We start from the raw sequence: 12,363 nt of genomic DNA, 5'->3' as shown, positions 1-12,363 counted from the left end.
GGACTTCCCTGGTGACACAGTGGTTAAGAATCCATCTTCCAAAGCAGAGGACACGGGTTCAAGCCCTGGTCTGGGAAGATCCCACATGCCATGAAGCAACTGAACCCATGCGCCACAACTACTGAGCCTGCATTCTAGAGCCTGCGAGCCACAACTACGGAGCCCATGTGCCACAACTACTGAAGCCCACGCACCTAGAGCCCGTGCTCCACAACAAGAGAAGCCACCACAATGAGAAGCCCACGCGCGCACCGCAACAAAGAGTAGCCCCTGCTCACCACACCTAGAGAAAAGCCCACAGGCAGCAATGAAGACCCAACGCAGCCAAAAATAAATTAATTAAAAATATATATATATATATATAGTTAAAATATAAAAGACTGCAGTGACATTTACAATGATAATTATGTCATAATGGTCATTAAATTAAGGATCTTGATGTTTTAGTTTGATTCTATTGGGTTCCAGTGAAAATTTTAAACACGGAAAATATTATACAATACACTCATATAAAAGTCTCCCACAGCTCAAGGAATTTTCACACATACATAACGCTGTATACATGATTCATTCGAAATATTTGTGATATTTTACAAAAACACATGTACTACAGCGGCTACATACATATAAATATTTTATTATATTTAGCAAAAGTTTTGTTACCAAAACATTTTTCTAAAAAAAATTTGTTTTCTAAATTGTTTCCCTCAGTAAAAATTCTCTGAACTATAATAAAGTATGTTTTACTGAAAACTTTCAGAAAGCCAAACGTTTATAAAGTTTTACTGTACTCTGATTTACCTGAGGTTCAGTGAAATATCACCTTTTAGTAAAGCCTTTCTACATTTGTTGTAACCAATAGATTTCTTGACTCTGATTTTTCCCATTACAGTGAGTTTGATTCATGGATGAGGCTTCTAAGCATTCAGGATTTTGACAGGAGTCTCCACTCTTGTGTGAGTTCACCAACGTACAGTGCATACAGACCTCTCAATGGAAGGCAACTACATTCCTACCCCACAGAGAACAGAGAACACAAAGGACTGCCACGGAGCCCATCATGTCTCAGACCTAGAAGTGAATGACATCATTATGCTCACATTCCATTGGCCAGTTCTCATTCACATTGTCCCATGTGGTTGCAAGAGAAACTCAGAAATACAGATTAGCAATGTGCTGAGTAGCAAAATGAAATGTATATTGATAAAAACACTGCCAGGGTTTCTTCCGTGTGAGTTCTCTGATATAAACTGAAGGCTAACTTCTGGCAGAAGGACTTCTCACATTCATTACATGCATAGAGTTTCTTCCCCAGATATAGTTTCTGTCATACCAAAGGCTCTGAATTGTGGGAGGAGTGTTTTGTATAAATGTCTTTACATTGTTTCTCTTCTGTGTGTATTCCCTGATGTGTGGCAAGAGTGGGTCTGTGGCTGAAGGTCTTCCCACACTCATTACAATTATAGGGTTTCTCCCGAGTGAATTCTCTTATGTTTAACGAGGGATGAACTATTATAGAAAGATTTTCCACATTCGTTACAATCATAGGGCTTCTCTCCTGTGTGTGTTCTCTGATGTACATTGAGGGAGGCCTTCTGGCAAAACATTCTCCCACGTTCGTTACATTCATAGGGTCTCTCCCCTGTATGAATTCTCTGATGTTGAATGAGTTGTGAATTTTGGCAGAAAGCTTTCCTGCATTTGTTACATTCAAAGGGTTTCTCCCCGGTATGAATCCTCTGATGTTTACTGAGGGTTGACTTCTCAGAAAAGGTTTTCCTACATTCAACACATTCGTAAGGTTTCTCCCCTGTATGAGTTCTCTGGTGTTTAAGGAGAACTGACTTCCCACAGAAGGTCTTCCTACATTCACTGCATTCATATATTTTCTTCCCTTGTGAAGTCTTTGATGTTTATTGAGGGTTGACTTCATATAATACATCTTCCCACATTCACTACATTCGTAGAGCTTCTCCCCTGAGCCTATTCTCTGATGTATAGTAAGTTTTGACTTTATACTGAAGAATTTCTCAAACTCATAACATTTATAAGGTTCTTCTCCTGTGTGAGACCTCTGATGCACAGTCAAGTCTGACTTTTGGGAGAAAGATTTTCCACACTAACTACATTTATATGGCCTCTCCCCTGTGTGTGTTCTTTGATGTTGACGATGGAGAGCTGACTTCTGATAGAAGGTTTTCTCACACTTAGTACATTCACAGGGTCTCTCTCCTGTATGAATTCTTTGATATACAGTGAGGGCTGGCTTATGGTAAAAAGATTTCCCACATTCATTACATTGATAGGGTTTTTCTCCTGTCTGTGTTTTCTGGTGTACTGTGAGGTTTGACTTCTGGAAGAAGGCTTTTCCACATACGTTACGCTCGTGGTATTTCTCACCCATGTGAAGTCTATGACGTTTCTTCCAGAGGACTGACTTATCACAGGTTTCCCCACATTCATTAAGTTTATAGTGATTCTTCCCTGAGTAAATTACCCCATGTAACATGAGGTTTGACTCATCCTTGACCGTTTTCTCACATTCACCATAATCACAGAGTTTCTCTCTTGTGTGAGTTCATTCTTGAGTAATGAAGAGGGCATTACCGTGGAACGCTTTAATGTGTTCATTATATTCAAAGAGTTACTCCACACTGTGACTCTCCTGTTGCTGAATAAAATCCTCATTATGATAGCAAGTGCTCCCATTTTTATTAAAATCATTAAGTTTCTCTCCAATATGAGTTTTCTCATGATTAATTTCAGGAATCAATTTCTCACACCCATTGGTATCATCAGATTTCTTTCCTGAATAGTTTCTATTATTATTGGTTAACTCTGATGTATTTTCTAAACTGATTCCATCTAGGTTATATTTACTGGGCATTCTTCTGGAAGGAATACAGTCTACGCAAAAATTAAATGGTTTTCTTAATACATTCTCTTTCACAGTAACTACTTTTTTGTTATTGATAAATGCAGCCTGCCATAAATGTCTGTCTTGGTTTTCTTTGCTCTTTATCATGCCATCAACTTTCAATTCACCTAAAAATAAGAAAAATTAAACATACATTATGAAGTAAACTACTTATAAAATTGGGCTAATACACAAATACTATTTATCTGACTCTTTGGTTTCAGAATCATTCTTTTGAAATAAAAGTTCCATATAAATGTTTCCATTTCCTCCACTTTTCTGAGGAGCTGAGGGGACGGGGTGACAGTGAACCAACTAATCAAAGCTACTGGGGTAGAAAAGGGGAGAGTAAAGTTGGCAATGAATGTACATATATTTATGTGGCCCTTCATGAATATACCTTCCAAAATGGATAGAAGGGGTGAAAGAAACATCAGGAATAGAGAATTAAAGGTTCAATAAGAATGGATGAATTACAAAGAGTGGAATTCACAGTAAAATATGCCCAATCAAGAGAATTATGCAGTAAATGTGACAGGGAGCACAAGTAGACAAGGATGTTGTTCTAAGAAATTACCAGAGGAATGAAGTATTTAGAGGAGGTAGATTAGAGTCCATGTGCCAATTTTGTTAACCCCACTGTCAACATACACCCAGAACTCCATCACTTTATACACTCTGTCCCCCTAAACCTAGTCAATGGCATTATCTCTTTTCCTGACTGGTCTCCTTGCTTCTACTCTTGCCACACCTGTACATCATTTTCTCACAGGGCAGTCAGGTTCCTGTGTCTGTTTCCTGCTAATAAGTAAATTCCCTGAGAGCAAGGGACTTATTTCACCCACTGCTGTATCTCTTTCATTTAGAGTATGATTGGCATGGACCAAGTGCTCAAGCAGTATTGGTTAAGTTAATTAATTAATTAACTCCTGAAAACAAAAGGAGTCCTTAATAGAAGGGAATGTGGGCAACTGAGAATGCTTAGAGGAAAGGGGACTAACTAAGATAAAAAATTTATTATGAGATAGGAATGAAATTCAAGGTACAGGTAATAGGGATTAAACTCCTAAAAACCCAAGCGAAAAAGAAAACATTTATGTGTGAGACTATATCTGGTGGTGAATTTAGGTATCTGAGGCATGTAGGCTAAATATCCTTAGTCAATTCCAAACAGATGGAGCCTCTAAATAGATTTGTTCAAAATGCTCCAAAGATGCTTATATCTAAAACAACCACCTGGGATCTAATTTCCCCTGGATTACTCACCTGGGTAACAATGGCTTGCAAATTCTTCCTCTAATATCCATGGTGCTTCTTGCTCTAACTTGAAGATCTCCTCTGGTTTGGCAATGCAATGCCCTGATAGTGGAAAGTGATACGGGACATAGAGAACACTGCCTGGCTTCAGGAACTCAGAAGAAAAACCAAGGACCAGCTTCAGGAACTGCACAATGAAGGAGCCCACTGGACTCTTTCAATGGGGAGGTGAAAACACAAACAATATTCCTAGTGTCCAAACCTAAATATCATTAAACTCTACAAACGATCCATATGCTTTGGTAACAAAGAAAGGATAGGTCTGATGTTGTTACTTAGAGAAGCTCTGCTTACCCAATGAGATGAGGATTCTGTAGTTCTCCAGCGTCACATCCCTGCACAAAGTCCTCTGATCAGGGTCCAGCTGACCCCACTCCTCCTGGGTGAAGTTCACAGTCACATCCTCAAATGAAATTGATCCCTGTAAGAGCATATATCTGATCAATCTGAAATATTCACAACTGTATGACAGAGAAAAGATATTTAGGAACTAATTCCTCACCATGTTCACTGTTGAGCTTATTAGAAAAAGTTTTTATGTTTACTATATTCCCTGTTTTGTGTATATGTGGTGGGACAAAGAGAAACATAGTGAAAATACCCAATTAATCTATTAATTCATGCGTAATGTTGTCAGAGAGGAAGAAATTTTCCTCCACCCTTCTGGGTTCTTCTGGCTGCTCTAAGAATTAAATTGACATGAGAGTTTTACCTCTTCATTTCCAATTTAGATACCACAGAGATATAAAAAAAAATCGTAAGAGAGGCTTTGACACAGTTATATGCCAACGAATGGACAACCTAGAAGAAATGGACAAATTTCTAGAAACACAGAGCCTGCCAAGACTGAGTCAAGAGGAAACAGACAATTTGAACAAAACAACCACTAGAAGTGAAATAGAATCTGTAATTTAAAAACTCCCTTCAGGAATTCCCTGGCAGACCAGTGGTTAGGACTCCGTGCTTCCACTGTAGGGGGCACGGGTTTGATCCCTGGTCAGGGGATCACAGGGGAATTCTACCAGATACATATCTCAAACTATTCCAAAAAACTGAAGACGGAACACTCCCAAATTTATTCTATGAGGCCACCATTACCTTGATACCAAAACCAGACAAAGACACTACAAAAAAAGAAAATTACAGGCCAATATCTTTGATGAATACAGATGCAAAAATCCTCAACAAAATATTAGCAAACCAAATCCAATGATATGTAAAGAGGATCCTACAACATGACCAAGTTGGATTTATTCCAGGGTCACAAGAATAGTTCCACATTTGCAAATCAATCAATGTGCTACACCACATGGATAAAAGGAAGGATGATATTCTCTAGGTCAAGTTTGTTTTCTGTATCTGTGAGTCTGTTTCAGTTTTGCATATGCATTCATTTGTATTATTTTTTAGATTCTGCATATAAGCGACGTCCTACAGTACTTGTCTTTCTCTGCCTGACTTATTTCACTAACCAAATATTCTCTAGGTCCATCCACATTGCTGCAAATGGCAGAATTTCATTCTTTTTTATGGCTGAGTAACACACAGCTTCTTAATCCAATCATCTGTTGGTGGGCTCGTGGGTTGCCTCCATGTCTTGGCTATTATATATAAAGTTGCTATAAACATTGGGGTGCATGTACCTTTTTTTTTTTTTAAAGATTTTTTGATGTGGACCATTTTTAAAGTCCTTTTTGAATTTGTTACAACATTGCTTCTGTTTCTTATGCTTTGGTTTTTTCGCCACGAGGCATGCGGGACAGCCCCCCGACCAGGGATCGAATCCATTGGAAGGCAAAACCTTAACCACTGGACAACCAGGGAAGCCCTGCATGTACCTTTCTGAATTAGTGTTTTCATTTTTTTCTGGGTATACACCCAGGTGTGGAATTCCTTGGATAGTATGGCAATTCTATTTTTAGGTTTTTGAAGAACTTCTATACTGTTTTCCATAGTGGCTGCACCAATTTACATTTCTACCAAGGGGAGAGGGAAAGGAGGAGGGGTATGGGATTAACATATACAAATTACTATGTATGTATAAAATAGATAAGTAACAAGGATATACTGTATAGCACAGGAAATTATAGCCATTATCTTGTAATAATCTATAATGGAGTATAATCTGCAAAAATACTGAATCACTATGCTATATAACTGAAACTAATATAATATTGTAAATTAACTATACTTCCATAAAAAAAATAAACTGACATGAGAGAGATTAACAAAAGAAAATCAAACAAAAGTTTAATAAAATGTATACAGCGGAGAGACCCAGGAAAGCTAAGTAACTTGCCAAAATGGCTGAAACCCTCACTTTAAATACCATCTTGAGCAAAAGATAAAAAAGGATGTTAGTGGTAGTGATTTGGGACTTCAAAGGGGAGGAAGGCAATTTACATGGAAATGGAAAAGCAAAAGTTTGGTGAACAAAGGTTTACTGGGCCTGCAGAGACAATGGGACACAGAATAGACACTGATCTCTAGGCGCTGTAGAGCACAGGTCCCCAAACCCTGGGCCTTGGACTGGCACAGCAGGAGGTGAGTGGTGGGCAAGAAAGTGCTGCTCCCCATTGCTCCCCATCACTCACATTACCGCCTGAACCATCCCCGAACACCGCCCCCATCCCATGGAAAAACTGTCTTCCACAAAACTGGTCCCTGGTGCCAAAAAGGCTGGGGACCGCTGCTGTAGAGTTTCCCCAACCACATATAGCCTTCATTCTTTGCAGCTTCTCTGGTGACGGCTCTACTCCAGGAATAGGCCCTATATCTAAATTCTTCAGGTAAAAAGAAAGACTTCCTGAGTCTTCTGTTTCTTAAAAATAATCAGTCTAACGTATATACAGTGGTATATTACTCAGCCATAGAATGGAAAAAAATTGAGTTGTTGTTCATGAGGTGGATGGACCTAGAGTCTGTCATACAGAGTGAAGTAAGTCAGAAAGAGAAAAATAAATACCGTATGCTAACACATATATATGAAATCTAAAAAAAAAAAACGGTACTGATGAACCCAGTGGCAGGGCAAGAATAAAGATGCAGACGTAGAGAATGGACTTGAGGAATGGACTTGAGGGGAGTGGGAAGGTTAAGCTAGGAAGAAGTGAGAGAGTGGCATGGACATATATACACTACCAAATGTAAAATAGATAGCTAGTGGGAAGCAGCCGCATAGCACGGGGAGATCAGCTCGGTGCTTTGCGACCACCTAGAGGGATGGCATAGGGAGGGTGGGAGGGAGACGCGAGAGGGAGGAGATATGAGGATATATGTATACAAAGTCGATTCACTTTGTTATACAGAAGAAACTAACACAACATTGTAAAGCAATTATACTCCAATAAAGATGTAAAAAACTAATAATAATAATCAGCCTAAATTAATCCTCATGCCAAAGAGACACATTTTGGTGTGGCAAATTTTGCTCCCTTACAGTGTATATACATATATAGATGTCCACAAGCATAAAATACATTATATGTATGAAAGTGTCCTAGTTTCTGTGGATATATAAAGTACATAAAACACTGTTTCTACCCTCAGAAAGCTTAGAAACTGGCATGGATGCAAACTGGATTAACAAACAGCATAAAATCAGGAGAGAACTGAGTTTGGGGCTTCAGTAATATAAAATGCCCTGGTCTAGGGACTTCCCTGGCGGTCCAGTGGTTAAGACTCCACGCTTCCACTTCAGCGGGCACGGGTTCGATCCCTGGTTGGGGAATTAAGATCCTGCATGCCGCATGGCATGGCCAAAAAATAAATAAATTTTTAAAAATGCCCTGGTCTGTTCAGGGAATAGATGATGTGTAATCTTGGGATTATTCCTTTACACAAGAGTGCTCCTAAGTCTCTGATAACCTACACTGCCAGGCACAACTTTTAAGCATCTACAAATTTGTGTTAATAGATAGGTATGTATGAATGTTTATGTCTATACAGATAGTCCAACTTCGCATGGTTCTAATAGGCATGAATTTCAGTCACCACAATTTAGTTAAATAACACCAGCCCAACAACACGGGTCAGATTTTTAGTTACTAGGATAACTGTAATTGCACAAAGTAGAAACTTCACTGCTTGTTTTTCAGTCCACAAATCACTACGAAATAACAGACACACATCATGAACAATGATCAATCATGTCGGTTTTTCCAAAGTCTGCCTGTGACTGGTTGCTGTGCATTCACCACACACAGCAAAGCATGTAGTTGTGTTGCCTCTTGTCTCTCAGCAATAAGACATTTGCAAAAACAGTTAACTGCAACAGGGAACTGGCCAACAAAGACGAAGGAGCAATAAAGAAATGAAAGGGGTTTTTTAGAAATGAAATTCAAATTGAATATAAATGGTGTTTTAGAAGAAATAGCTGTGGGACTGCTGACATTGCTGCCACTGGAGACATTCTAGACCTGCAGCTAGAGGAACTCAGGGAAGGGGAACTTGGTACTAAATATTAGCTGTATTATTTTTCAAATTCCATATATATTTATAACTGACAATTTCCAGCCTACCAATTTGCCCTACAAATTTTAGACTTGCCAGTCTCCACAATCACGCGAGCCAATTCCTTAAAATGGATGAATATATACATGTATGAATATATATGGGTATGTGTACATGTGTTATACGCATATATGTGTACACACACACACACACACTATTGGTTCTGTTTCTCTGGAAAACCCTGACTGATACAGGGCTTAAGGAATATTTTTCTTCACCTTGGTTTTCTTTCCATTCCATCTCCTCCCTCTCTCCCAACAGCCACCAGAAGCCAAAAGAGATGGGGAACAGAGTCTTCTCTAGAACCTTAGGCAGGAGTGCTGCCCTGACAACAGCTTGATTTCAGACTTCTGGCCTCCAGAACTGCGAGGCAATAAATTTCTGTTGTTCTAGGCCGCCAAATTTGCAGTAACTTGTTGCAGCAGCCATAGGAAACTAATATACTAACTCTTTGCAAAAACCCTATAGGAAAAAATCAACAGTTTGCTTTGAAAATATGTCTGGCCAGTGATAGGTCTTACTTACTTAACGAGGCACAAAATTCAGCTTCTGAATTTCAGATTTGGAGCGGTTGTCTCATCCTCGGATATAGTTGAAAATCCACATGGTATGAAATTAGTCAAGAACAACAGTAAGGTAAGAATTATAATGGACCGAGGAGGAATGCGTGGGGATAAGCTTTGCTAAAAGGCAACAGGAAGAAGACCATACCAAGAAGCAGACAGAAGAAATCGTCACCTTACATCAACTGAGTCACGCTTTGGCTCTCTGCCTCCTGTGCCCACTAAAGAACAGTCAGAGAAGAGAAATGGAGGTAGCATTCACTTCACGCTTGTTAAGTGAGGTTGTCAACTACCACACTTTCATTAAGACAAAGAAATTGTTTTCACACTTCAGGACAGAAAGTCTTTATATTCCATGACGAGTTACTTTTGTTTATTCTTAGAGTCAAAGCAAAGCATTTTCCTTTTGTACAAAGTATCAGAGATAAATCTGCACATAATTATTATTGTAAAAATGAGTTATAAAATATGTGTAATATACATACTAACAAAGCAACTAGGATTATCTCCATATAATTAAATGTTGACTTTTCCTTGTTTTAGATCTGTTAACTCTATATATTCCTTAATAATTTTTATCATTTTAATCTTGAATCATTTTTGCAATGGAAGACAATGTGAGAAATGAATAAACAACAACTCACCGGGGACTTGTTCTTTTTCTGTTCCTTTTGGGAAAGTACAGAGAAGGCTGTATGTACAGCTATGGGAAAAGAAAACAGGAGTGGGTCATGTGAGATCTGGCTGCTAGGAATCTTTGAGCTTCCTAAGAACTTCTGCCTACCGGCTGGTTAAATGCCCCTCTGTGGGAAAAAGTTTCTCTGGTCTCTGAGAAGTCAGCAAGAACTATGTGGAGGGAGAATTCACATATGCAACTCTGACAGCCAAGTTATAGAGCCTGGCTGAGCAATTTAACCCCGGATTTACTTCCTAATGATTTATTAATTTCATTTTTCTTTTAGAACCAATTCAGGACTAATTGAACAAATAATATTACATCAGAAGACAAACCATTATTTTCATCATCAACGCTGTAGGAAAAGTACTCAAGATATGTTTGCTTATATCCTACTGAGTTGCCTACCCTTCGAGTCAGAGAAATCACCCTGCAGAAAGGGATGGGGGAGTTCCTTCAGGAAAAGGTCTATTTAAAAACTTGTTTGTTTCTAACTGAGTTGTAATAAAACCTGGTGGGTGACTTACCCGTTATAACATGGACAGCCTTTTTCTACTCCTGGCTCCACCACTAACAAACTGGGCGTCTATGGGCAGGTTACTTGTACACTCACAGTCAAGGTTTCTCAGCTTTGAAATGAAGCAGACACAGATGATGTCAGGGTAGATGCAGCAGCCAGCATCCCTCTAGGGGGCACACATCATGACGGATGTCACAGGAGAGCAGCTCAGAATTTGGAGAAAGTGAGTGGAGGCTGAAGGCATGGTACGCTTATTAAAAGCTGGGCCTAGTGATCTCTCTCTGCAGACCATGCCCACGTGAACCCTCCAAAGAATGAACACTTCCTTGCCCACCACTCTCAGGGCCCCACTCACCTATCTTTCCTGAAACTTGGTCCAGACCTTTCACCATCGTGGTGAGGTCTTCTGGATGCAGTGATATTAGCGAAGCATTGCTCATTCTGAGCAGGATAAAGATTGTTACTTGCAAAGGAACAGGAACCTAGGCTTAAAGGACAAAATCATCTTATTTAGAAGTTTCATTCCGGGCTCCAAATGTCACAGAACTTACTTGTCTAAACTCCAAGGCCACTGAGGATGCTGAACATTGGACAGTGTTGCAGTCCAAGCAACACATTATGTAGTCTGCCCCAAGGGTTCCGAGATGGCAAGAAATCCCAGAATACCCGACCACAAGGTGCGATTCACTCCACACACTTTGGGATTGTTTCCCTGTGCCCCGCGGGAAGTGCTGTGAGGAATACACTGCTGGTTTTAGGCTGGATATCTACCGTGGCTGCGTGACCTGGTGTATTTCACTTGAACCCTCTGAGCCTCCGTTTTCCTTTTTTGTCAAAATAGAAAACAGTTACATAAAGGCTGTTGTGAAGATTAAACAAAACAGCTAATGAAAACAGCAAAGTATCTTCCAAACACCTTATCAGCTAATATCAACTATACGTTATGTGCTATATGTAAAAACTTTACGTCCGTATTTTCAAAACGTATGTAAAAACTTAATCCTCAGAACAACCCCGTGCGGTACATATCAATACTCTCGTTTTACAGATGAGAAAACCTCGTCTCAGGTAGATCAATCATCTTGCCAGCAGTAATTAATTTACACCTGGCTCCGCCTGGATACAAAACTCACGCCCCCCCTCCCGCAGTCGCGTGGATTCGGCAGCCTCTCGGGGCTCCGTACGTCCGCATCCCCACGACCGAGGCCGCCCCTTCCCCTGACAGAGGCGCCCCGACCCCGCCATCCCTCCTCGCAGCCGAGGCCGCCCCCATCCTTCCGCGCAGGCTCTCTCACCGGGGGTCACACCGCGGGGTTCCTTCCCACTGCTACCTCCCACCAGTCCTCAAGCCGCACCGGAACCCCTCGGCCCTCACCCAACTCGGGCTCACCCGCAGCTCTGACTCAGGCAGCACCCGCTCTCTGAGCGCGCGCAGACCTAGACGGTCCAGGATTTTCTCCGCAAGACACGGAAAAGCGAGACACCGGGGCTAGTGAACTGCACGTGCGCAGGACGAGCCGCGGCAGAGGGGCTTACTGAACCACGCGCAGTGTGAGCCAGGGAACGTAAGACTACATTTCCCATAAGCCCTGGTGCTACACCCTCCCGGAGAGTTTAAAGGGTTATGCATGAAAGAGGAGGCTTCTCTACCCCGCGTGGCTTGGCTCTGTAGCTCACTGAGGCTAGTTCTTTCAGGACTGCAAGTGACTGCAAAACACCGCAGTGGGATGCGGAGCCGTTGAGTGAATCTGTTTAAAAGAATAACTTTCAGGGCTTCCCTGGTGGCGCAGTGGTTGAGCGTTCACCTGCCGATGCCGGGGACACGGGTTCGTGCCCCAGTCCGCGAAGATCCCACATG

General features: G+C 40.8%; 1 protein-coding gene across 1 annotated transcript; it reads right to left on the bottom strand.

Annotated features, from left to right (window-relative positions):
* Nucleotides 1-623: 623 nt before the first annotated feature.
* LOC309834704 (zinc finger protein 33B-like) lies at nt 624-10,897 on the bottom strand (the record flags this gene model as incomplete). Its single annotated transcript, XM_082673730.1, has 5 exons — nt 624-3,045; nt 4,184-4,276; nt 4,529-4,655; nt 9,954-10,012; nt 10,861-10,897. The coding sequence occupies 5 exons, from the start codon at nt 10,895-10,897 to the stop codon at nt 2,645-2,647; spliced, it is 717 nt and encodes a 238-aa protein (XP_082529856.1). The 3' UTR covers nt 624-2,644.
* Nucleotides 10,898-12,363: the final 1,466 nt, after the last annotated feature.

This window comes from Grampus griseus, assembly GCF_964374135.1.
Source record: "Grampus griseus genome assembly, chromosome: 16".
NCBI lineage: Eukaryota > Metazoa > Chordata > Mammalia > Artiodactyla > Delphinidae > Grampus > Grampus griseus.
The sequence above is the reverse complement of the archived record's forward strand: the minus strand, read 5'-3'. Positions and strand labels throughout refer to the sequence as shown.